This window comes from Apaloderma vittatum, unplaced genomic scaffold, assembly GCF_000703405.1.
Source record: "Apaloderma vittatum isolate BGI_N311 unplaced genomic scaffold, ASM70340v1 scaffold27473, whole genome shotgun sequence".
NCBI lineage: Eukaryota > Metazoa > Chordata > Aves > Trogoniformes > Trogonidae > Apaloderma > Apaloderma vittatum.
This window is the reverse complement of record NW_009709065.1, coordinates 1592-27976: the sequence shown is the minus strand read 5'-3', so window position 1 is coordinate 27976 and position 26385 is coordinate 1592. Positions and strand designations below refer to the sequence as shown.

General features: G+C 41.7%; 2 protein-coding genes across 2 annotated transcripts; one reads left to right on the top strand and one right to left on the bottom strand.

The window, feature by feature from the left end:
- Nucleotides 1–313: 313 nt before the first annotated feature.
- Nucleotides 314–14720, top strand: SLC26A3 (solute carrier family 26 (anion exchanger), member 3). Its single transcript, XM_009866796.1, has 20 exons — nucleotides 314–444; nucleotides 1268–1407; nucleotides 1520–1630; nucleotides 1722–1873; nucleotides 2576–2740; nucleotides 3402–3554; nucleotides 4338–4420; nucleotides 5568–5715; nucleotides 5845–5958; nucleotides 6075–6152; nucleotides 6580–6675; nucleotides 7639–7745; nucleotides 7993–8062; nucleotides 8152–8244; nucleotides 9550–9645; nucleotides 10293–10526; nucleotides 12178–12232; nucleotides 12738–12883; nucleotides 13660–13722; nucleotides 14628–14720. Exons 1-20 carry the CDS (start codon nucleotides 314–316, stop codon nucleotides 14718–14720), a joined length of 2328 nt encoding a protein of 775 aa, XP_009865098.1.
- Nucleotides 14721–21954: 7234 nt separating this feature from the next.
- Nucleotides 21955–25800, bottom strand: CBLL1 (Cbl proto-oncogene-like 1, E3 ubiquitin protein ligase; the record flags this gene model as incomplete). The annotated part of the gene is made up of 5 exons (XM_009866795.1): nucleotides 21955–23421; nucleotides 23957–24030; nucleotides 24841–24924; nucleotides 25181–25281; nucleotides 25639–25800. Coding segments are annotated over 5 exons (1463 nt in total), but the record flags the coding sequence as incomplete, so codon positions are not given.
- Between the last annotated feature and the right edge of the window lie 585 nt (nucleotides 25801–26385).

Sequence of the window (26385 nt, the reverse complement as noted above, 5' to 3'; positions counted from 1 at the left end):
TCAAAATCCATCTTGTGTGCCTTTTGGCTGCACCTTTAGCAAGAAATACTTCACGGTCCAACGAAACACTGCCCTGCAGTGGGAGGAGGAGGAGGGCAGAAGATTACCCTAGCCAAGAGAAGCAGGTGTCCCAACCAGTTCTCTTTTGATCTTCGAAGGTGGTAACACTGTTTGGAGTTCACTCATCTATGATATGGCTACCCACCCCACAGTACATAAGGAGATAACCCTGTTCTTTATTTCAGGTTTCTGAGTGACTAAATCGGAAAGAAGCACACACGAGTCACCATTCTTGCCTGACATTTCAGTAAAAATGGTGGAACCCGTGGGCAATCACTATGTTGTAGCCAGACGTGTGTACTCGGAGAATTTGTTCAATGAGGAGCATAAAAAGTTGCCTAGATACCATAAAACATTTTTGGATCACCTGAAACTATACTTTCGGTAAGGGATTCTTTTTCTTTCTTTTTTTTTTTTTTAAATACAGATCTAAGAAACAGCTCGAACTACCACTCTCAGCATAAACTCCATCCTGATAACTTCCATTTCAGATTCCAACAAAGCAAATATCATTAACCAAATGCAATGTCAGATTTTTCTAAGGAATTTTAGCTGCTTTGTTACCCTTAAAAGTCTTCTTACAGTTGTGTCCCAGACAGGTTCTCTTTACCTGGGCACTTGGCAGCACAGACTCCAAGGAGACATTATTGCAGCCTTTCAATACTTAAAGAGGTCTTATAAGAAAGATGGGGACCGACTTTTTAATATAGCTTCTAACAATAGGGCAAGAGGTAATGGTTTCAAACTAAAAGAGAGTAGACTCAAATTAGATATAAGGAAGATTTTTTTTACAATCAGAGTGGTAAAACACTGGAACAGATTGCTTAGAGAGGTGGTAGAAGACCCATCCTTGGAAACATCGAAGGTCAGGTTAGATAAGACTCTGAGCAACCTGATCTAGTGCAAGGTGTCCCTAATCCTGGCAGAGTGGTTGGACCAAGTGACATTTAAAGGTTCCTTCCAACCCAAAGTATTCTACGATTCCATGGTACTATGAAAGGTTTGGTTGGAATGGATCTCTGGAGGCCACCCAGTCTTCCTTGAAGCACAAGCGGCATAAAAGGTTGATCAGGGCTGTGTCTGAAAAAAATTTTGACCTCTGGCAGCCTGAACCTCAATCCCTCCCCCTTCACTTCCCCTTCGAAGACAGGCTGCCATTCAGCCAAGCTGTTCACAAACAGAACTCTGTCCTCTTGTGTCTTTACAGGTGCTCCCCACAAAGGGTCAAAAAAATTGCCTTGCGTTTGTTTCCTGTTGTCTCATGGCTGCCAGCATACCGTTTCAAGGAGTGGATCCTCAGTGACATCGTCTCCGGCATCAACACGGGGCTTGTGGCTGTTCTGCAAGGTACCTCCAGGGAACATGTCCTCTGACACAGCCCACTCAGCCAGGCGCTAAGGGGCTGCTGGCTGCAACCTGTACCATGCTCATCACCAGCCCCGGCTCTTTCTCCTTGCAGGTCTCGCCTTTGCTTTGCTCGTGAACATCCCCCCTGGTTATGGACTCTATGCAGTGTTTTTCCCTGCCCTGGTTTATTTTATCTTTGGCACATCCAGACATATCTCAGTGGGTAAGTTCAGGCACACCAACCGCCCTTCCTCCCTGGTGAAGAAGTCCCTGCTGCCCTTTCAGGTCTCTAACAAACTCCTTGTGCCGTTCAGGTCCCTTCCCCGTCCTGAGCCTGATGGTGGGAGAAGCTGTCATCAACTTGGTCCCCGATGACACTGATGGAAATGTCACAAATAGCTCAGTAATTGATGAGCAGAGGGTGATGGCAGCTGCATCCGTAACCTTCATTTCTGGGGTTTTTCAGGTTAGTAAACATACATGCGTGTGCCCGCTCACATCTATATGCTCGCATGTGAATCGATGGATGGTGGACTGGCCTTCCTCTTTGTTTGCTGCTGGTGTAGTCACCAAAGTAATTCCCTTCCCCTCCCCACATGACTTGGCTCACTGATCAGGAGTTATCAACCACCCTCTAGTGACCAGGCACTGATCCATACTGTGAAATCCCTGGTTTTGCCTAGATCTGAGCCTACAGCCCACACAGCTGCACCCCACCTACCACAAAAAGCAATCTACTGGGTAGGAAAAAAGTTGCTGTGAGAGTACTGTGAAAGATGCAGACACAGCAAGGAGAAAAAAAGCTCTATCTCATAACAGTAAAGTATTTGGATTTGTTTTTTTAAAAGGCCACCAATTTCTCCTTCCTTCCTAATATATTTTATTTTAGCTATTAAATAAAAATAGATATTAAAATACAGTTTATTTTAGCTATAAAATTAAAAAATATATGTTTTAACTGCTCTAGCAATTACTCTTACTAGTCTTATGCCCCCTGTTGCTAAATCTGAACTTTTATTGCAAGTCTGGTGATAGTATTTTCCTTAATCTGTGGATTTATGGGATTAGGTGGAAAACTTTGTTCCCATTAAATATGAATCTCTTTGTTGCAGAGGTTGCCTAAAAGCATGAAAGAGTCACACTGACATATGGTCATTTTGCATTTCAGTTGGCTCTGGGAATTCTCCAGTTTGGATTCATTGTTATTTATCTATCACAATCATTAATCAGCGGTTTCACGACTGCTGCAGCTATCCATGTGTTGGTATCTCAGCTGAAATTCATGCTTCAACTAACTGTCCCTGGATTTAACAAACCATTTGGCATCATCTATGTAAGTGCTGAGTGTTCATTATTTAATAATGTTATTGAGACTGGTGATGACTTGACTGTGTATCACAAGGCAGTAAGAACAGAACTCAGCATAAAAAACAGCCAAGCAGGAGGGAGCACAAGAGAAAAATACAAGAGATGTGTTATTACTATGTGACCAATCTTTGAATTTAATACCAAACACCAAGTTACACCCCATTGGGCTAATTAGATAATATTTTCCATTATGTGTTGGTATATCGACTTTGCCTCAAGTATTCAATTATTTGTTTTCACGGGACTGATATCACATACATTTGATTTGGATATGACTCTGTGAGTGCTGTTGGATGAGAAAGGAGGGAGAAGGGCAGGAAGGGAGGAGCAGAGAGAGGCACCTGCTTAGTTATCCCATTGCTCCCGTTTCCTGTCGCAGACGTGTGGGCTGCTTTCACTCTTTCTCGGGGAGGCCAGGCAGAGAGGGTTGAGAGCTGGTGGAAAGGGTCTTTCATGTTTGCTTTTGTCATCTGGAAGATGCAATCCACTTCATGCCACAGGGAATAAATCCCAACCACCGTAATTCTTAGAGCAAATCGGATACATGCTCTTCTGGAAGGGATAGTGCTCCTGTGCCAGGGCACTACTAGTTCTAAAGCATTGTATGTTTCTTTCTGATTTTGCAGACTTTGGAGAGTGTTTTCAGCCAAATCACAGATACAAACATCGCTGACCTTGTCACATCCCTCATTGTCTTGGTTGTTGTGTTTGTGGTGAAAGAAATAAATGACCGATACAAAGCAAAGTTACCAGCTCCCATCCCAATTGAACTTATTGTGGTAACAGTCACTTCTCTTTGATTTTGCAATTGCTCCACCACTATAGTGCCGGGGGGAGGCAGAATTTTAACTATTTCTTCTGTTCTGCATTAAATGATTGGTTACCATTTTACCTATAGGGAAAAACAGACCAGTGTTCATGAACCATTGTGAAATGTTTTACTTCTACTTGGATGTTCTTAACAGAATACATCCGTAGTGAGTAGGATGTTATAAACTAGGAATTCTTCACTCAGACAAAATTGTCTCTGACACCAGCTGGCTGCAGTCCCAGAGCTGGGGCCACTTTGCCCCATGCCTGCAAGCAGCCAAGTGCCACACTAGTGTCCTGGCCATCCCTGGCTAAGCACAAATCAGTTTTGCACTCCAGCAGCAGAGAATTTTGCCTCCCCAACCCCCAAGAAGCAGTGGGGCAGGGGAAGCCTCACAGAGGCAACAAGTTTCTAAAGTCCTGGGGGATGCTGCTATAAACGCAAGTAGTTCTTGCTTTCCTCCAGAGTTTTTACAGCACCTTGTTAGAAAACACCTGTTTTACTGGGCAGGATGTTCTCTGTTGTTAGTGAGATGTTCTGATACATACTCTGTGTGATTTATGACGGTAAACCCATACCTGTAAAGTGGTTCAGAAATGACATCTGAACAGTGAAAGGATGTGCAGACTTGGGGCATAATTCTGCCGCTAGTGATAAGAGTGTGGGGGAGAGGGAAAGTAATAATTCTCAACAGTTTCTTCACATTCTTGTTTGAATGTGCCTAATGGAGGTGGGTTTCATTATCTTTCAGACAGTCTTAGCAGCACTGATTTCCTATTTCGCTAAGTTTGAAGAAAAATTTAATGTAGCTGTCGTCGGAAAACTAGAGGAAGGGTAAGTGATATACTTAAAATTCACCAGTGAAGCAAAATGTTCTCTCCAGTTTGCCAGTGTCAATTCAGCTATGTTTCTGAATAAAACAGTCCGCTTCATCTTCTTTCAGTAGGTAAATAAATATTTTGCTCTCAACAATATGAGGACACACTTTCAATATGCAAAAGCTACTCACTACAGCACATGTCCTATGTGACGAAGAATATGCTGTGACATAAAATAGTTGCATGCTTCATTTTCTCAGACAGCTATTGAGCAGGACATTGACGTCTGTCCCTTTCCCTGAGCTACTCACTCCCGAACTCCTTCATTTCCCTCAAAGTACATGCATTGTCACCAGCAGACCTGGGAAGGTCTCCTGCCTGGTCCCATGTCCCCAAGCACTCTTATCTTCTGGAGGTCTCAATATCTGGTCCTCCAGAACCACACCCATAGAGAGTATATATCCACATAGAGAGTATATATCCATATATAGAGAATTTTGGCATAATGAATTAACAGGTACACAATAAGTTAAAAAGAAGGAAGACTTACTAGGGCAGCAGACTGCAGCCATTTACTCACTGGGGTGCTTGCCTCTTGTAGCCCCAGGGGTGTTGCTGGATGAAGTTTGCAGGTGAACAGCTATTTCTGCTCAAGAGGCTCCATTCTTCAGGATTCAGTTCACTGAAAAAAGGAAAGGGAGAAAAACCAAAAAAGCAAAGAGAGGAATTCTCCCTAGGATCTGCAAAAGACCCTGTTCAAAGGAGCAGGAAATGGTAAAGCTAAATCGTCTAGCAGATAGATAGCCTGAGAGACTCAGTGTTACCTGACTTAGTAAATACTTGGTTTGCTGTTTCATTCAATGAAACATGTCAGATTTTGCACCGATGTCAGATCTTGCGCCCATGCATAACCAGAAGGCAGAACTGTGCATGAACCTCAGGCAAAATAAGCTGTGGCTGGTCCTGACCAAGTAAGTGAGAACCTTCTGAGACACATGAGCATGGATAAACAGAGTCCCTGCTCCAGTTAAGGATTCCCCAAAGTTTTACAGCATTCAGACCTGCAGTCCTTGTTGTATCTCAGTATGACCTGCCTTGCTTACTTGCTTGACAACTTGTCTCCTTAAGTGTACCCTTAACAAGTAGACTCTTTTGTCTTTCAGGTTTCAAGCACCTGTTGCACCTAATGTAGATTACATCCAAAAGTCTATTGGCAACAGCATTTCCATTGCAATCGTTGGGTTTGCAGTAGCCTTCTCTGTGGCTAAAGTGTATTCCATCAAGCACGACTACCCAATAGATGGCAACCAGGTAGATGAGTAACACATAAATCAATACCCTGCATTGAAATGGGAAACGTGTAATTTTAGGAATGCTTTGCCTTGTAAAGAACTGTCATGAACCAGCTTTTAAGAACAATCTCTTCTGGTTTTATTTCAGGAACTGATTGCTTTTGGGCTGGGTAATATAGTTGGTGGATCATTCAAAGGATTTGCTTCCAGCACTGCTCTGTCAAGATCAGGTGTGCAGGAGAGCACAGGAGGCAAAACACAGGTACAGAGGACAAGAGATGATGATGGTGTTTAACGCAAGAAAGCTCTCTTTTTTTTTCCTAGCTGACTGTAATGTCTGCAAGCACTTATTCATGGTGGAATTGTTGTCTCCTGCAGATTGCTGGTATTGTCTCAACTATCATCGTCTTGATTGTGATCTTGGCCATTGGGTTTCTCCTGGCACCACTACAGAAGGTATTCACAAGCTTCGCCTCACGCTTCCTCCTGCTTGCCTAAGACAGGCCTGCTCTGGGAGTCACCGGGAGTGTTCATAGGCTTCAGTGGGAGCCAGACCAGGTTTTGCAAATCTTGGTTCCTCTTCCCAGATCACGACAAAGAGGACCACTAGATCTGTTTCTTCAAACTGAACACAAATGCCCAAACACCAAATGTCAGAGCACCAGCTTTTAGGTGCCAAAAATAAGTGGGATCTGCGACCTCAAGCGAGACCCCTGCACTGTGCCATGGCTAGGGAGGTTCCAGCAGCAGCCGTACGCTGGGAGGAGCTCCCTGGCCTTTCAGCTGCACTTCGGCCCTATTTGTGTGATTTTTTTAAGTCTTAATGTCCAACATTGGCTTTGCTTGCTTTAAAAACCAACATGTATTTTGGTCTTTTTAACAGTCAGTCCTTGCATCTTTGGCTCTTGGCAACTTGAAAGGAATGCTCATGCAGTTCAAGGAAATAGTCATCCTATGGAGAAAGGACAAGTATGACTGTGTAAGTTGAGTCCCATGAGCATTCAGAAATTACTCAGGTAAAATAATCTATTACACAAATTCACTTACAGGTTATCTTTTTTTATACCTGCCTTACATCACCAAATGGAAAGTACAATAGTGGCATCCCTTCTTTACTTGTATAATCCCTTGCTTATGCTTTCCATTTTGTCCCACCCATTTTGAGGCGATTCTCTCTCCTAACTCCATTTTCCTCCACTTCATAAAAATGTATTAAAATACATTTCATTATACAACATCAAATATCAAAGACAGTTAGAGAAAATGTCTAAATGCCTACTGCATTGGCCATGCATTCAGGGACATTTTGTCACACTCATGCACCACGCTATACGGAAGTTACACAGCAAAAAACCAGGGATAACCGTGGCTTGAAGGGTTTAGTCCAAATGGTAAAGCTCATGGCTTGAGGGCAGGACTGGTTACTTCTAGCACACAGAAAATTTAGGCTCTTGCCTTACTCATCAGCCAGTTCCTTGTGTTCCCAAATGGTTCCAGGCCTCAGTTTTCCCAGCTACCAAACAGTTACTTACCACATGAAAATGCTTTGAGATCTGTGGTTAAAAATATTCTGTATTACCTAGTGTTTATCCGTCATGTACATTCACAGCACCTACCATTTGCACATTTGCCACTCTCAGCTTTACCAAGATCCTGATTTACTCGTGACTTTGCCTTTCTGCTGGATTTTTATTGGGCATTTAGTGAATCACCTGTAGGAGATCCACACCTCTATTATTCTAAACCTGTATTGCGTAGAAATTGTCATCCCTAGAAACACTCCGTGGTGCTAGTCAGTGAGTCTGGCCCTGTTTTACAAGAAAAAGTCCTAGGAAACATGAAAGCTTCCATCAAAGGCAGAGGAACAGCCTGGACCAAATCTAAAAACTGTTTGGGCAGTATGTCCTTGATATAACCTCTGCCATCCACCTGCTCATTACAGGTTATATGGGTGGTGACTTTCTTAGCTGCCGTTTTTCTTGGCCTGGATATCGGGCTCGCAGCTGCCGTGGCGTTCCAGCTGCTGACCGTGGTGATCCGCTCCCAGATGTGAGTACTTGTTGGATGAGACAATAAGACATCTCAGGGCTTCCTGTTAAATATTAACTTCCCCTGTGCAGAAAAGGCCAAAAGCTCGGTGCCTCTGTGCATGGAAAAATAATTTACACGGGTAAACCTTTGAATGTGGGGTCCCACTCCAGTCTACCACTGCAGCTGAGGTTGCTTTCTCTGATCGTTCCCTCCCTTCTATATAAGCTTCTATATTGTGTACAAATAATTGTGTCTTTGTTCACAGTCCGAGCTGCACCCTTTTGGCTAATGTTGGGAGAAGCAACATCTACAGAAACAGGAAGGATTACGCTGATGTAAGAAATGCTCTGTTTCTTCTATTACCTGTTGGATTTGTGTTTCTATAGCAGACCTTGTTACTAACACTTTTTGCTTCATTGGACAGATCTACGAGCTAGAGGGAGTGAAGATCTTCAGATGCTCAGCTCCTATCTTCTTCGCTAATGTTGAATTCTTCAGAGAAAAACTCATCGCTGCTGTAAGTACCTGGGGCTGTCATTCTGAGCATATGAATTGCATGACGCATTAAGGTAAACACAATTTCCCAATAATTATATATGCAGTCAGTCCACAGTTCAAAGATTAATTTTGCATTAATTATTCGAATATTTTTGCCACTTCTGTAATCCCACATGTACGTACACACCTCTGAGAAAGAGAACAGCCTGACTCATGCTAAACTTATCCCATAACAATGTATATATACATTTTAAGTCCTTTAGAAGACAGTCCAAGCATAGAGAATATAAAAGGACATTTTTTTAATCTTATTTTATTTACACTCAATAAATGCTAGTCTACTCATCTTGCCCCCAAAAAACATAATCACAGCAGTGCGAAGAAAAGCTGAATGAAATCACACTATCAAAGAGGTCTTCCATGACAACTGGGTGAAGGCAGCTGGCCTTTCTGTAACCAGCACAGAAAGCCAGGACCTCCGACTCCCCACTACACCAGAGAGGCCTGCCATCCCCAGAATGAACCAAAACTTGCATCCACATTCTGCTGATTTTAGGGGGACTTGATAAGCAGTTGATACCCTAAGCATTGGTAATGAGTAGTTAATTCTTCATGTGAGGGATGAAAACCATCAGAAGAATTAGGGACTCCGTGTGCTTGGCTTTCACCCAGAAGAGCCTGAAAGTTTTTTTCAGTGAATGCAGATGCTCACATCACTCTCTTTACAAATACGGGTACTTCTAACACCTCTTTTCTCCACCAGCTAGATAGATGAGGCAGGGGACTTCGAGGAGTTTGGTATTTTTGTAACCCTTATTAGCCTAATTCACCTGTCATCTAATTTTGGTAAAGCCAGCTAAGAGGTACAAGAGACATACAAAGCCAACATTATCAACTTTGGGGTTTTTCTTCAAAAAACCAAAATTATGTGCATATGACCCACACAGCAGGTACAACCTGTGAGCTTTCTAATCTCGGTTGCCTGGGTGGACATCGTCTAACGCAGATGAGCAGGACATGCTCTGGGCTAGCCAGCACCCTATCAGCCTGCTGGAGTTACTGGCCTGTGCTACAGCATCATCACTGCTATAATGCTCTCCATGGTCGTGTCCTAAAGCTAGTACAGATAGGCCTGCCTGGTTTATATTCAACACTTTTAACCTAGAAAAAAACCCTTGTTTGAATTGATGAATAGTGGTAGGCAGCACCAAGTTCAAACTAGGCTCATCATGATTGTAAAGGAAAGTCGCAGGAGATACTATGTCCTTCCCCTCGTGTCACTGTTTGGATTTTTTTTTAGTTATTCAGAATGCTGTTTCTACAGGTTGAATTCAACCCAGTGAGGGTCCTGAGAAAACGCAATAAAGCTCTGAGGAAGATTAGAAAGATGCTGAAGAAAGGAGAGCTGCAAGTGACACCCGTATGTAAGGCAATTCCACCCGGGGGGAAATTAAGCAACCAGCCCCATGGCTTGACATTGCAAACATGTACCTCACAGCCTCCTGTCCTAATTAGATATGTTATTCCCTAAGGTGCTACTTTATGACGTAAATGCATTTCAAAAATAAGATTTTAAATGGCTCTCACAGTTAGAGATCTACAGCTTCACCGTGGGCAGAGCTTGTATGGCATCATACCATACACGCCTGGAGCTTTGTTTGGCACCAAATGGCAGGGTCAGATCCTAGAGGCAATGTTTATGCTTCATTAGTGGTTGGACAGAGCTGGTTTTCTCCCAGCCCAAACCCTGCATGCTCTTGGTTGATTTGTTCCAAAATTACCAAATCAAAGTGTATCTGACAATTGACTTTGGGGGACAATAAAAAGCCATCATTAACTGATTATGCTGATGATAAAATGATTGGTGAGAGGAAAGCCAACATCTCCAGAGTTCTCCAGTTAAGGGAAAGACAGAACTTGGGTGTGTGTGTGGGTGGTTCCTGCTCCATTTCATGGGTCCATCAGCTTTGCATTGCCACCTCACTTGCCCTTGCATAAGATGCACTACTATGCTGGCTGGGTCTTATAAAGAAGTATTAATTGTGACACTTTTCTCTGTCAACACAGAAAGGCTTTATTTGCATGGCTAACCACACACACGAGTCAGATGAAGAATTAGACAACAACAGGATAGAGGAGCTGGACCAGCCCCCCAACATGACAGACTTGCCCACTCAGATCAACTGGGGTTCTGACCTTCCCCCTGGCATCACTGTGCCTCAAGTCGACATCCACAGCATCATTCTGGATTTCTCATCAGTGTCCTTCCTTGATTTTTCTGCCATAAGGGTCCTCCAAAAGGTAATTTTAATTCACAAGATAAACAGTGACCATATGAAAGACAGACATATGAAAGCTGTTACACTTGAGGGATACACTTGAGGGAAGGGATGGCAACAAGAGGGAGCTTGACAGGTTAAGGAGCAGGAGCATGTGGACCTCATGAAGTTCAACAAGGCTGAGTGCAGGTTCTGCACCTGGATCAGGGCAATCCCTGGTATCAGCAGTGCTGGGAGATGAAGGGGTTGAAAGCAGCCCTGCGGAGAAGTACTTGGGGATACCAGCAGACAAAAAATTGGACATGAGCCGACAACGCACGCTCACAGTCCAGAAAGCCAATCGTATCATGGGCTTTGTCAAAAGAAGTGTGGCCAGTGGTTCAAGGGAGGTAATTATACTCCTCTATTCTGCTCTCGTGAGACCCCACCTGCAGTGCTGTGTCCAGCTCTGGAGTCCTCAGCACAGAAAAGGGATGGACCTGTTGGAGCAGCTCCAGAGGAGGCCACAAAAATGATCAGGGGGCTGGAACACTTCTCCTATCACAAAGGGCCTGAGAGATTTGGGGCTGTTCAGCTTGGAGAAGAGAAAGCTTTGGGGATATTTTATGTGGTCTTTCCATACTCAAAGCGAGCTTATAAGAAAGATGGAGAGAGATTTTTTACCAAGGCCTGTAGTGACGGGACAAGTGGCAATGGGTTTAAACTGAAAAAAGGTAGATTTAGATTAGGTGTAAGGAAGAAATTCTTTACAGTGAGGGTGGGGAGACACTGGAACAAGTTACCCAGAGAAGTGTTCAAGGTCGGGTTGGATGGGGCTTTGAGCAACCTGATCTAGTGGAAGATATCCCTGTCCATGGCAAGGGTGTCTTTAAAGGTCCCTTCCAACCCAAACCATTATGTGATTCTATTCTGTGTTTCTAGTCTGTTTCTTAAAGGTATTCCTATATGGACTGGAGAGTCAGTGGTAACCTTTAAGTTTATGTGGATTTTAACGTACATTTTCCATAGAAAATGTTTAGGAAATGGATTAAACAGTCAAGCTAAATTTTCTTGGAATTAGAGTGCTGGCTGTGGCACCCTTTCTTCACCTGGTAAGATTTTGGGAAGCTTTACAGAAATATAAATATGAAACACAGCTTTAAACACCAGGCTGGGAGTTGGAGCATTGAAGTTTCATTTCTGATCCCACTCTCACTTTCCAGGATGACATTGAACAAAGCAATAAGAACAGCATTTTCAAACAGTAGTAGCTAAAGTTAACTATCTAGAGGCATGGAGGGTGTGTAAATCCATTTCCACAGAAACTAAACACCTGTCATGTCAGTAGGAACTATAGCTCTCCTCAAATTCCCAGTTACAAAAATCTCAGAAGACTTTGGAGTCTTAGTTTCATCATGTGTCAAGTAGGTATAATAAAGCCATACCATTTATGAAAGATAACCTTTTTCACTGTGGGCTAAATGTATTTAGTCCCGCCCTTTTCCAAGAGGATCCATCATCCCTGTCCACAGCCACGTGAACAGATTCTCTTGCCTCTAGGTGCAGCAGAGTGAGTTTAGAGCTGCTTACCATCATAGGTCTTAAAGTTGTCTATTTGCTCTGGCTAATCACCACAATAGCTGTCATCAGTACAAACAGCAGTATCTAAACGGTGCCTCTTTCCGGTTTAACAGACTTTGAAAGAATTTGTCCGGATCGACATTGACATTTACATTGCAGGGGCACATGGTGAGTACTCGCCTTTCTGTCAGCATCACCATGGATGCCTCATCCCACTGCCTTCTCTGTCCACCACCGAGCACGGCTGCAGGCGACCACACCAGTTTTACCTTCCAGTCTCAGATAGCAAATAAATCCAGCTGAGCAGAGGCAGCATCCCTCTCGTGCTGTCGCCCGCAGGCTGGGCCCACGCACAATGTCTTGTTTTACCCACGGCCACTGCAGTGCTGTACAACTCTGGGCTGTAAGATCCACTATAGCCAGCCTGGGCTAGGCATCAGATAAGAAATGAGGCTCAAATTCCCTTTTGCCTGGCATCAAGCAGGGCAGTACTGATGGGCATTTATATCCCATCCTCTCCACATCAGTAAAGAGGAACACATGTGCTCTAATAAATAAAAGTGTAGTATACCAGTAATTCCAGTGTTCGTTCAGCAGACATGCTCAGGATACACTATTTCTTCATTTTCAAGGCCTGAAGGTCATTTTGTGCTTTGATTTTGTTCCTCCACAGAGGGCTTCATGGACAAACTGGAGAGATGTGCGTTTTTTGATGAGGAGATTAAGCCATCCATGTTTTTCCTCACCATTCATGATGCAGTTTTACACATTTTGCTGAAGAAGGATATAGCCAGTTGCCCCAAACTAAAGCTTGCTGAGGTAACACTGCGGTTTTCATCTTTCACTAGCTTAGTGCCTTTACATTACTCACAGGCTCCTAGCAGTGCCCTGCATATCTAGTCATGTGATCTACATCATGTCTATATTAAAAAAGTTAATAATTAAAACTCACCTGGTCTCCAATAAATTTGGAGAGTGAGAGTGGTGCCTGCTCCAGGTGCCCAGCAAACTACTAGTGAAAGGAGGAACTCCCGCTGGAGACTGGCCTGGCCACAGGTTTGACGTGAAGTCACCTCCTTGGGAACAGCACGGTGCGGAAGAGAAATCCCCGCCCGTCCATCAGCAGCCCTTTGTTGTCAACCAACTGGCAGGGTCTGCTGCATTTGCTGCAGTGGCTCTTGCAAGGCAAACTCGATGCTGTCTACCTTCAAAAGGAGCACTAAAGTAACGCAGACTAATTAGTACAGCCAAGTTTGGTGTTGGCCTTTCTGGGAATGCTCTTAAATGACGAGCAAGAAAGGATGCCGTGTATGTTCAATTTGTTTAAAAGTACCAAACCCAGAATGTCACTCACCTGGAAACTGTCTAATCCCACTTATCTGAACTGGCTCAGCTCTTCTGCAGTAACCTGGCGACCTGGCAGTGGGCATAAAGGGCTGACAAGTGAGAGCTCCCTTCCTTCAGTTCAGCTTCTCAAGGGTGTTACAGAGATTTAAAAAGCAAGACCCTTTTCAATGTGATAAAAAGAAAAAAAAAAAAGAAAGGAAAAAGAAGCAATCTATTTCCTAACCCACAACTTCTTGTGTTCATTGCAGGAGAAGAGCAGCAACATTTACACCATCAAACCCAGCAACGGATTGCGCAGCTGGGAGTGTACGGTAAGACTCCTGTGCTCCAGTAGCTGCAATCCAACCACACAAAGCACGGCCCCAAAAGCTGCTGTCAAGAGCTGCTAGTTCGGATAACAAAGGCTTCTTCACCCCTGAGCTCTCGTGTCAGCCCAGGGCAGAAAGCACCCAGACAGCTCATTGATGGGATATGACTTAAGGCAAAGCGTTACAGGAGCAAGAGGCGTGGGGCTGGGCTCACAAGCTTTGCCTTGTACACGGAGAGTCTGCAGAGGGAAGACAGGCAGAGGCCAGCTCACCAGGCTCTCACCAGCTGTCCCCACTTGTCCACCACAGTTCCCCCCAATCAGCTCACCAGCAAAACGTCCGTGTGGCAGAGACATCAGCATTAGTCCCATTTATCTCAATGTCTGTGGCGGAAGAAGGGGAGTCTGGAGACAGGGATAAGAAAGGGGGACACACAGCCTTTCATCACAGACTCAGAGAAAGGTAGTATCCAGCACATAGCAGTCCCAAAAGAAGAAAATGTCAGACCACACAGTCCTTCCACACAAATGCTTTAGATGAGCAAATTTTTATGTATTACCAGAGGGGACATACCCTGGCTACTCCTTGCAGAGGGTGACATTTTTTTCTTTTATTTCCTACAGATTTCAACAAGATTTTAGATTTAATTTTCTAAATATAATACCCTCCAGCAACATGCCACTTACAGAAGATGAATCCTCTGCATTCGGTAACGAGCTGTGATGAACAAGAAGAGAGACGATACTTTTTAAAGTACTTTAAGAAGGATTTACTGCATGTGGCTAGGTTCCAAGTTTTGGAACAGGCTTGTTAGTCTTTATGTGTCTCTGTATATATAGAAATGTATTTATGTATACACATAAAAGCTAAAATCACACAGATTTTCTAATTTCCTACCTTGTTGACAGCCTACTGGCAAAGTTGAAGAAGCAGGTAATGTCAACCCTATTTGCATATACTTGTACACATATCTGTTTGTAGACAACCTGTACAGTTACTAGAGACTATATAAATAGTTGAAATCTTGTAATTTATAACACAGACTAATAGTTGGGAGTGTTATTTTCTCTTCAGCTTGTACATAACTTGTATAAAGTTTTCTTGGTGGTTTGTAAGATACTTAGCAGACTGAATTATTTAACTTGTTTTCAGCTCTCTACCATGAGCATAGTGTACACAGTGACTAATGCATTACTGTAAAACAGGAAGATCATTCAGAAAAGCCAGAGCATTTTCAGATCCAAACATGATTCATTGATTGTTTTGGGCTGGTGTAAAGCATACAAGAGAAGATGAATTTATAGTGAACTATTAAAAATTATTTTACCAACTCTGCATTGCTTGCTGCATTTATCAATTCACCGTCAAGGTAGCTCATAATCAATACGACGCAGTGGGTGTCAGACAGATGTACTAGTCTGGTAACTCAGCTTGGGAGAAGTTGTGGGTGCAGAGCCGCCAGGTGTGTAGCGTGAATTGCCTGGGTCTCTCAGATAGATGCAGAGAACTTCAACTGGGAGAGTCTACTCTGATGCTCTAGTCTGCACAACCCAGTCTGCAAAACTGCCGTCAATTAACTCCCTAGGGAAGTCCAGAGAAAAAAAAACAAACAAATCCCCAAAGTGGCAGAACTTGTAATTTAACATAGCAAGTACTCGAGATATAAAAATCCTCAGCCTAGAGGAAAATGGAACAACCCGTGGAATCTGAAGGAAACAGCAGCCTGAAAGCAGAAGGGTTTCAGTTTTGAAGCCTAGTTTTGACTTTCAACCAACCTGGGACAACTAGAAGCGTGCATTTGGACTTGCAGTGAAGAAGGGCTGTAGAGAAGAAGAAAGTGTTACTTTTATCTCTGCAGTATGAAGGACTCCAAAACAAAATTTCAAGTAAAATCCGTCAGAAAATAGCAGGGAGAAATGTCGCTTGGTTTTCTAAAAGGTACATGTACATGTATCACATTCAGCTGGTACCTTCATTAAAAAAATGAGCTCCCAAAGGGAAACACTACAGATGTCACCTGGACCTAAGCAAAGCCTTCTGTGTCATGCTAAGTGGGTATTTTTTAATGCCATAGGAGAAGATGAGGCTTAACATACTTACAGAAATAATAATACCATATCATACCAGTGGAATCCGGACTTTCTGACTCAGGCTGTTCTTTCCAGCCCTGTGCTCACATGTGCGTATAAAGACTCAGGCAAACAGCCCTGGCAAAAGCAAGTAACTGATGGAATATCACACACTGCACTTCAAAACCACATTGGACTTGCTGACAGGCTTCAGGTTAAAACAGTATTTTCTAAATTGCATTCCTTAGAACAATTCATTTCAATATTAATGACTATTCTGACACAGCAGTGCCCCAGAACAGAAATCCTACTTCCAAAACTATTCGTTTTTCAGACATGATCCCTAGACAGGCTTTAACCAGATTGCCTTGCACTCTCATGTCACACGTCCCCACCAGCTACTTGTCAATCTCTTAAATCACCCTACTCCTTTTTTTTTTTTCTCCTTTTTTTTTTTTTTTAATGTTGACCACAGCAGCATTGTGTTTCTGTTGTTTCATGTGATTTCTCCCTCCAGGTACTGCTTATTTCTGCACTTTGTTCTCTGTTAATCTAATATTAATGTTTCACTGTGCAGCTTACCCTCCTGCAGATTGCAGCACGTATGTCTTGCTCCATTGTGGGATATCACGGTGATGCAGATTTACCGGCTTATTCTTGAGACAGGGACCTTTAGAAACCTAGATATTTATTAGTCCTCCACCGAGCTCTGTTGTTCCTTGGTTAGAGCAATACCATGCACCACTTTTTAATATTTTACTCAGGAAAAAGTCAAAAGGCAAATTTCATAACTGCTTTCTTTTTCTGAAGAGCTGACAGGTATCATGCTAATTCATCATCATGTAAATTCAGCCCCTGCCTCCTCAGCACAGTGCAGATGCTAGGTAACTAAATAGCAGGTATTTTACAGCCAGCAAGGGGATGGAAAATATAAAAGCCATGAAGCCTGTGATGCTCAAGGCTACTCTCAAGCCCCATTTTCACTTTGTGGTGCAGAAGAGATTGCCTGTGTGAAATGCAGAGACAAAAATTTCAAATTTATTCAACTATTCAAGGTCTTTGGACCACACGGATAGAGCATTATAACACGCAAACATGTATTTTTTTCAATTTCAAGCTAAGTTTCTCTTAAGGAAAAAAATATCTTTAAGCCTTCTTTACTGGAAAAAAACATCACTCACGGTTCTCTTTTCCTCATCCCTGTGCTGAATGCGGACAGCTTTCTTCTCTCACTCTTCCGTGTGCATCTGGCTCCCTCCTGCTTCCTAAGAAAATGAAATTTTACCTGATACAGAAATTGCAAAGAACAAGTGCAGGAACTTTCATTAGGTCTTACGTGACTTTATTTAATGTAGGAAATAATTCACCATAAGTTACCTTGGAGCTTTGTTCAAGCATTGGTTTTCACAGATAAAACTGAAGAAAAAACTCTTGTCGACTGACACATCCACAACTATTGAAAATTACCCATTTAGGGTTTTTTTTTGAGGCAGTGAAGCTTAAGTTCTTTTGTGAAACATTCCTGCCCACTTGAATACATTATCACATTTCCATTAACAGAAGTGTATTACAACCATGTCTCTAGCACTTGAGAACCACTTGCATCCTATTATCAGAATGAACGATTAGTTTCAAGAGCTAATTTACCAGCTCCCTGCTGCTAGTCCACCCACACCTTTCCAGATCTATGCTGGAGTTTTTAATCTTTTAATCTCTTGTGCTCATGAATGGAGTCAAAACAGGGATCTGCTGGAGAGAGTAAAAATGAAGAAAGACTGAGAGAAATGGAGCTGTTTAGTCTTGAAAAGAGAAGGCTGAGACAGAATTTTATTGATGTATACAAATATCTGAGGAGTGGGTATCAAGAGGAAGGGGCCAGGCTCTTTTCAATGGTGCCCAGTAATAGGAAAAGGAACAATGGGTATAAGCTAGAACATAGGAAGTTCCGCTTCAACATGAGGAGAAACTTCTTTACTACGAGGGTGACAGAGCACTGGCACAGGCTGCCCAGAGAGGTTGTGGAGTGTCCTTCTCTGGAGACTTTCAAAACCTGCCTGGACGCCTTCCTGCATGGCCTGTCCTAAGGGATCCTGCTCTGGCAGGGGGGTTGGACTAGATGATCTCTAGAGGTCCCTTCCAACCCCTAACACTCTATGATTCTATGAAAACTGAAAACAATTTTTAAATTTTAAAATTTATTTTTTAATCCCCAACAAATTAATGCCCCATATTTAGAGACCAAGGGGATACAATTCAGAGTAAGAAAGTTTCTGAAGTTACTCTGTGGCTAAGTCAAGACTAAAAGGAGATTTAAAATTCATTATTCTCACTCATATTGCTCAAACGCAGCTACTCCAGTTTAGTACAAATCATTAGCATCAACATAACATACCTGAACACAAAGAACCTCACAGTTGTGAAGGCAGCATCACTACAGAAAGATAATTTAGCAATTGCTAGGAATTATTTTTTAACATCATAAAGTAAAAAACAGGGGAAATACACAATGTAATATTAACATTTCCCTTACAAATGTAGTCAAAATGAATACAAACCTTGTGCATTTTTCTCCTGCATTAGACCCTGTAGTGTCATATACATGGACAGGAAAAGTTCAGACTTATTTCCCATACACTCAGTATTACGCTGCAACTGCAACTGCTGTGCTCCTCCAGTTTCCCAGCCCTGACAGCACCTTCTAATGCGAACGTGCACATGCTTCTGTCAGCGATGCGGCAACACATGCAGAGAGAAACACCACAAAACCAGAAACGAGTTTCAGAGAGCAGAAAATATTTGAAGAACAGGGAGATGTGTTCAGACTCGATCCACAGAGAAATCATATCCACAAATGTGCTTTTGAGAACACTTGACTTCACATAACACGGGAGTTTTTTCTCCCTTGCTGTGCCTGCCAACTCTAACATAGAATGAACACAAGCTACTTCCACTGTAGCTTTTAACAAACAGAATCTGAAACTCCTTTGAAAGCAGCAAGTGAAAAGAAGTGGAAACTCCATCCAGTAAGATTTTTTAATTCTCTTGGATCAGATTTTATAAAATAAATCCACTTTTCTTTCATTTTTCTCTTTTAAAAGGCACACGTATCACTTAACACATCGAGGTAATGAATCTTTATGTTAATAGCATTTTAAAAAACCCCACACCAAACAAAGTACACATGCATGCAGTTAGCTTGTTTGTAGAGTATGCATGGCTGCAGGCAAACCTTTAAGGAAAGCTATAGGTGGAATTGAAGATAAAGTGTAAGGAGACAAGCATTTAAACCACGGATGTTTTCAGGTCATCTCCTGGTGTCTTTCATTTATTCACTGTGGACACAAAACGTCATTAAACCTGTTTTCATCCCCTTACGTGACCTTTCTAGAGGAACCTACAAAGGCAACAAATTCAAATGTCATCAAGAGTTCTCTTCAAAACTTGAGATCTGCTCGGCAATACCTTGGGAGGGAGATCACTGCCACAATCAGGGATATTTATTCAAAATAAACTTAATTCAAATTTTTGTCTTCACAGGGAAACATAACTGGGAATCCTAAGAATTTTCTAGTATATCTTACCGTTTCTAAGACTGGCAATTACACAACTAAATGCAATATATGGCATTTCTGAACATCACAATGGAACAACCATGTATCTTGCAAAAAAAAAAACCCAATCGACCAACCAACCGCAAGGAGAACACACCATAAACCCCATAAACAAATTAAGAAGACTGTTAACATAAGGTTTTGACCAATGAAGACTTTTAGCTTTGTAAATATAAAAGCATCAACAGTATCCTTAGTTACATATGTATACATAAGATTTAATAAATAAAAAATGGCTTTAGGTCTTTCTACACAAGCAGGACACAGAAATTTGACCCAAGTCCAAGCCCTGCTCACATAAAACGACTTTTCAGTAAGTTCTCTATTGCTAAGACTTTTGATACACAGTCACTAAACAATTCAAAGGATCCCACTAATTTTTTGGGTGATATGTCATTGTCCATATGAAATATATCACCTTTGCCTCAAATATAAACAAATTCTCACGTATTTTCTACAGTGACACACATTTTACCTTTTGTGCTTTTTGACAGAGCAAAGACTGTTTGCCCTAAATCAGTTCAACTAGCTCAATATTTTCAGAATAGCACTTTCTCAATCGTTCAAGAATAGCTTTGAACCAAGAATTATTAAGCTTGAAGCCTACAGCTGCTTCACAACAAACTGGGTAACACGTAACAAAAGTCTGCAGCCTCACATTTCAGAAAACCAGCCTGCTGGAAAGAGAAGCCTTATTTCCTCATCACTGACAGGCAATAGCCAATTTCAGATGCCTTAATTTCCACAATAGCGCATTAGCAAAGCCGATGCATCTCCCCGCACAAAAGCCTGTCACATGGTGTCCTCGCAGACTCACGTGTTACCTTCTCAGCCTAAACAAAACGAAGCTGGTACCCAGCAAGTCCATTTGCAGCAGGTACAGCCCACAGAGTCTGGCTTCGCAGCAGCAAAGAATATTAATCAGACATGCAGATTGTCTCCCAGCTGAAGTTTTATGCTGTAATATAAATGTGGCCCAGTCTACCTCCTACCAAGCAACTTAAGAGCGACAAAAGGGGGTCCTCAAAATTTCCTCCTGTGTTTATTAAGTTACCGAAAGAAAATAATGCTGGTAAGAGCCATTTTCACCTTCATAAACACTTGAACACTACATTTTCAACCAACCCCGTACCATAGCACCCTAACACAAACAGCCTCTTTCTCCTCGCCTGTGTATTATTTAAAATAGCTTGTTTTTCAGAGAAACCAAAACAAAGAACTCTGTCTTAGAAAGAAGCATATTGAGCTAAGCAGACTTTTAAAGTTAATGCTTACTGGCCCTTTGCATTCCCTAGAATTTATTTGTCACAGAATATGCACAGCTCTAAAGAAGTACTTATCTGAAAGGTAGTCTGAAAGATTTGTCCATGGTCACAAGGACAGAGAGCAAATGTAAAGAGTCCCTGCTCTGGTAATTAAAAATACATGGTTTGTATGTAAAATTACAAAATTTGGAACGTTGCACTGCCATAAATTTAACACTTACAAGGCAGGGAAAAATGTTTATGACATAAATAGTAAGACAGAGGCTTTAAGATGGTTCAGATTATTTGAGAAGAGCAGGAAATTAAAAAACTTAGAAAATAATCTAGAGGATTTCTTCAACTAAAAAGCACTCTGTGAGAAATGCAGGACTTTGAAAAAAACAAAGGTTCAGGACTAACTTCGATTAGAAAAGCAAAGATAAGCACTCTATACAACAGACAGCACTGTCTTAGTGTTGTCCAGTTCTGCTACCAGCTGCACTAAAAACCAGAACATTTCCATTTTATATTTTTCTCTTTAAAAGTATGCTTGTAAAACATAAATTTTGGGCAAAAACAGACATGAGGGCCTGCTTATATTCCTACTTTTTGAAAAAAAACCAAAGCACCTGACTACTGTCTGTCCAATTAAATCTGTTATCACAAAATTGAAACAGATAAAGGATGTGTAGCTTTTTATTTCTTTTTATCTACATACGGGATTTCAAACAATTTCTTTCAGATTGCCCAAATGGGAAGTTTTCCTACTCTACATATTATATAAAGTGACAGAGGAAAACACCCCTGCCCTACCAAAAACATTCTGCTTCTCACAGACATGGCACGCCAAGTCACAGCCACCGACACAAAGGCATAGCCATAGGTAAACACCATAGTTTGAATTCAGCTCCAGTGAGTAGTGTGTATGTAAACAGAACCTTCCAAATCAAAACTAGCTTCAAAACAAAATAACCTGAAAAAAAACAATCCCAACCCCCCAAAAGCCCACCAAACCCCACAATACATTATTACATGGTTTCATGCCATGCCCAAAGCTCTATTTCTGATAAACTTATCTTGCTGTATAAATTTAAAGGGAAAAAAAAAAAAAAGCCGAAATGTAGTATTCTGCATGTCTGATTTCTATTGCCATGAACTCACCAAAGCCTCAATTTGTTTTAAGTAATGGTAACTGTTAGGAAGAGAATTAAAGTTCCCTTAATGCTTCATTATGCTGCCCATTTGGAAAGCATTAGTGCTGAAACTGTGTCCCGGAAGTATGTGTGTTGACTTCATATAAAAACCCACCACTTTTACAACCATATTTCAATTTAATTATTGTACACAGGTTAACAAAAACGTATCACAAGTGAAACTAAACACTGGATTTAACAAAACAATGTTCAGAATGGTACAACACGTGTTCATTTTCTCCAGGAAATAACATTAAAAGTGTTCATCTTAGGACAACTTAGCCACACTAGAGACAGAAGTTCTGTTAAAATGCAACTGTGGTCTACTAAGCCACTTATTTTAGCACTACAGAGTATTTGAAGTCAGAGTCCTACGGTCAAGGCTTAAAAATCATTTAAGATCCAAACGCCAAAATGTCTTACAGTCAAAATGACAGTATTTTAAAAAAAGCCACAACAAAATAACCCCCAAACAATTAATTAAAAGGCTGTTGTATATAGATTATTCCTCTTCATAGCACTCTATTCATATAACTGCTCGTATCATTGGTAATAGGGTCTGTATCTGGCTTGATCAGGGTGGTGTGGTCCAGGAAGCGGAGCCTGAGCAGGAGGCCCTTGCATCCTCGGAGGCGGAGGTGGCCCCCTCGGAGCTGGCCAAATCCCTGGACTCATGCCCCCAGGTTGTGTGAAAGGGGGACTGAGAGTTCCTTGATCTTCACTGAACTGCGGCAAAGAGTTAGGATTATAGTGATGGGGAGGGGGCGCATTTACATTTACGGGGGGCCCTCCGTGCTGAGGAGGGGGAGGTCCTGGAGGAGGATGATTCATATATGGCGGCATCTGGGCAATGATATGTCCAGGTGGCGGGGTTATTGGAGGAGGAGCAGAGGTCATTGGTGGTGGAGGAGCTTGGCTATAAACCATGTGAGGAGTACCTGCTGCCTGGGGAGGGTGCTGCAGCGGATGGCTTATTGGTGGAGGTGGGGGTGGGGGCGGCGCATAATGTTGCTGTGGAGGCATAATATGATGAGGGTGTGATACCACCGGTTGACCCTGGTATTCAGGATGATGGTGAGCAGGTGCAGGGGCTGGCGGAGGCGGTTCTCGAGCACCTGAATTCGAATCATCCTGAATAGGGACTGTTATTAAGTTGCTGTGTTTTCTCGTTGAAATGCGGAAGGTGTCCTGACTGACTGGGCGAGGCGGCGGCGGAGCCATGGACATCTCTGCAGGAGGCGCACGAATGTCTTCATGCGGCTGGTTGTAATGCTCGTGTGGCACGTGCTGTAACGGAGGTGGTGGCATCATGATGTGCTGCTTTGGCGGAATGTGGCTCATATGATGCTTCTCGGGCGGCATTATGAAACGCTCAGGAATTTCAGCAGGCGGCGGGGCAATAGGAGGATGCACAGGTTCGATCGGAGGACGAGTAACAGGCTTTCCAGCTCTCATATGACGGTGGTTGATGTGAGCTTGTAAGTCCCTCTGTGACAGGTAAGTTCTCTTGCACCCTTGAACAATGCTACACATGAAGAGAGACCCTCGTACACACTGCTCGATTCGCTGCACAGGTTCATTACAGCTAAAGCAGAAAAGAGTATTGGTTTATTGTTAAAGAGCTCAAGCTGCCTTTTTTTTTTTTTTGGTTAAAGTCAACCAGCTCACTGTAATTACCCAAACTAAAACTGACAATTTCTTCCCCACTGCAGCAACAAAAAAACCCATTTCATTGATTCTGAGGTTTATATAGTTTTTAAGTCTCCAAACACAACTGTGAAAGAACAGAAAAAAATTCACAAGGTGGAAATTTATATATAGCACCACTCTGTCTTCACAAATTCCTTCTGTGTGCAAAGGTTTACCGAGTCACTCTCACTAAGTAAATTAAACTGTCATTTTCAAATAGGAGCAGTAACAGGTGATCTACTCCAATACTAAAACAGCCAACACCGATCTCTAATAGTCCCAAAACATGGGACACAAAACTGTAATCAAGTGGTGTAGTGCCTCTGCTACATATACACAAATAAAATCCGTATTAATACAGCATCTGAAATCACATAAATATAAGTTCCTTTCCTACATTTCCTTTAATAACAAATCTTGAGCTAACTTACCCTGGACACATCTTGTCTCCCTTTTTCTCATGTAGTATAGCACAGTCATAACAGAAAACATGCTTGCAAGGTATCTAGAGACAAAAAACCAGCTTTGTTAACACTCCTTATATGTATTTTTGCAGAATATAGTTCAACAGCACATGATTTCTAATAATAAAACTAAGTTACCTAGGAGGTGAACAGGCACAGTGGCAGGTAGCAGTTTACAGCACCTTTCCATAGAAGCTTTCTAAAACAGTTTGTATTGAGTTTGGGTTTGGGGGGATAAGGTTCATTTATGTTTTAGGTGTTGGCAAAAACTTATAGGCAAAAGTTTAAGCCTTGCAGTAACAACAACACTGAACACTCATACCAGGTGCACACGTAATCTAACTATACTTGTCTTGCTGGCAAGGAAGTTTTAGAAGCATTAGCTATCATTAAGTCAGATCCTGAAGCCTGTTACATCACACTTACAAATCTAAATTAATCTCAGGGATTTTGTTACACTAGTTTTAAAGGGACATAAAAATGAACAGTGTTTTCTAACTGCACTGCAAGTCTTCATTCGCTATGAAGAGCTCATTTTTAAAGCTAAGTGGCGTAAGGTCAAAATCTGCTGAACTCAAAAGGTTTTTTTGTTGGTGACTATGTTCTGGTTTTTCATTTAACATTTTCAAGCTTACTTTATTAAGTCAGGGGGTAAAGTGAACTCAACCAGACAGATGGAACAAAACCACTCCAGCAACAAAGGCCCCTGGTTCCATCCTGATAGTCTTCTGATGATTATTCAGAGGCCTGTTGAGATCAGTAACCTCTAGAGGCCTCACAGAAACACAGTAAAACCTGATTTTACCTAAAGGGAAACCATGGCTGCATCTTCCCCTGATAATTTCACTCACCATGCGTCCATACATTTTGATGGGCAATCCACACTTATCACAGAAATGGACCGGTGTATCATCCTTTTCCCCCAGCAAGTTTATCTGATGGGACAGAGAAGGGGGTGGGAGAAAACAACCAACATCACTAAAGCTTCTCATTTCAGTCATCACTGACGCACTCATTATTTCTGAATTAGTTGAGAAGGAAGCAAGAACATCACAAAGATGAGAAAGCAGAGGATTATTTTCAGTCAGTCAGAAATAATGGAAGCACTTTTATTTAAGAAGGTAGGTACCAGGACTACCTTCAGTTTGGTATGATTTACAAAGTTTCATGACTTTCCATCCATGACTTTACCTTATAGTCCCAAAAGATGGGTCCAGGGAACCTTCTTTGACTGCCAAACATTTCACCTCCTTTGCATTCGTATCGCTCCTCCTTGTTAAAATCAAATTCTTCTGTGGAAAAATGAAAGAGAAGAAAGACGCGAGCCAACCACAATGCTTTCCTAATTGACACTGGCTGCTATTAAAAGCGTGTGTCATTCTATACTGAAATCATCAAGAAATGCCAAAGCACTTCCAATCTGCTGGGCCCATTCTACAGAAAAGTACAGTCAAAACAGTAAGCCAGTCTGTTGTGGGAACATGCACCATTTCATCCATACAGTGCGGAAATACCTGGAAACTTCAAACTGGTTTTGCACTTGGACAGAATCTTGGACTCTAAGTATCCAAGGCTCAATAAAGTCTTGAACAATGCTGCACACAATAATACGCATCCCTACTACATGGCTAGCATTTATATTAATTTACCTTCATCACCAGTCTTTGAAGGCATCCTGTTCATATTTCTCGGAGTTCGAGGAGCAGGTTTGGTTTTATTGGTCTGTTTTGAGATAAGCTTTATAGGGATTCTTCTACGAACATCAAGACCACCCAATGATCCTGAACTATTTGTTCCTTGCAAATCATTGTCTATGAAAGAAAAAAAAAACACAAAAAAACCCCAAAAGGTAATCTAACTTTTCAGTTATCTAAGACTGTTTAAAGAGGCTAAATATTAAGAGAAGTGTTTTAAGAAATTCAAATTTAAAAGTTTAAGATTCATACAACATATTAAAGTTTAATTACTAGAAAATAAGTATCTTCACATACAATTTCTTCCAGGAGTCAGTCACAAAACTGTCTTGGGACAACTGTGATTTTAGGAAATCTTGTTCTAAAAGTACAGTTATTTTAAAAAGTTAGCTAGTCTATCATTTCTCCACACAGGAAAAAAATACATTCATTGCACAGCTTCTCTCACAGCATGAAGAGTACTGAAGAGTCAATCTTTGTACAACCGTGAAAACATAAGACAAAAATTACAAAAGCTAATTTTTGCAATTTATGTAAATTGTTTAATAAAGTTGGAAGGAAACTAGTTTCTATATTAACTCAGCATCTTGACATATCATTTAGAAGCTTAGCACAAAGTATCACAAAAATATCAGTATGCAGTATCCTTGCTAAACTGAAAATTATTGTTCCCTACTACATACAGAATTCTCTTAAACAAGA

Bases quoted from the DNA above. Each gene is read 5' to 3' on its own strand.
- SLC26A3 (XM_009866796.1), top strand. From the start codon at position 314: ATGGTGGAACCCGTGGGCAATCACTATGTTGTAGCCAGACGTGTGTAC. The intron at 1,408-1,519 runs GTACCTCCAGGG...TTCTCCTTGCAG, and splicing joins GCTTGTGGCTGTTCTGCAAG to GTCTCGCCTTTGCTTTGCTC. The intron at 1,631-1,721 runs GTAAGTTCAGGC...TGTGCCGTTCAG, and splicing joins ATCCAGACATATCTCAGTGG to GTCCCTTCCCCGTCCTGAGC.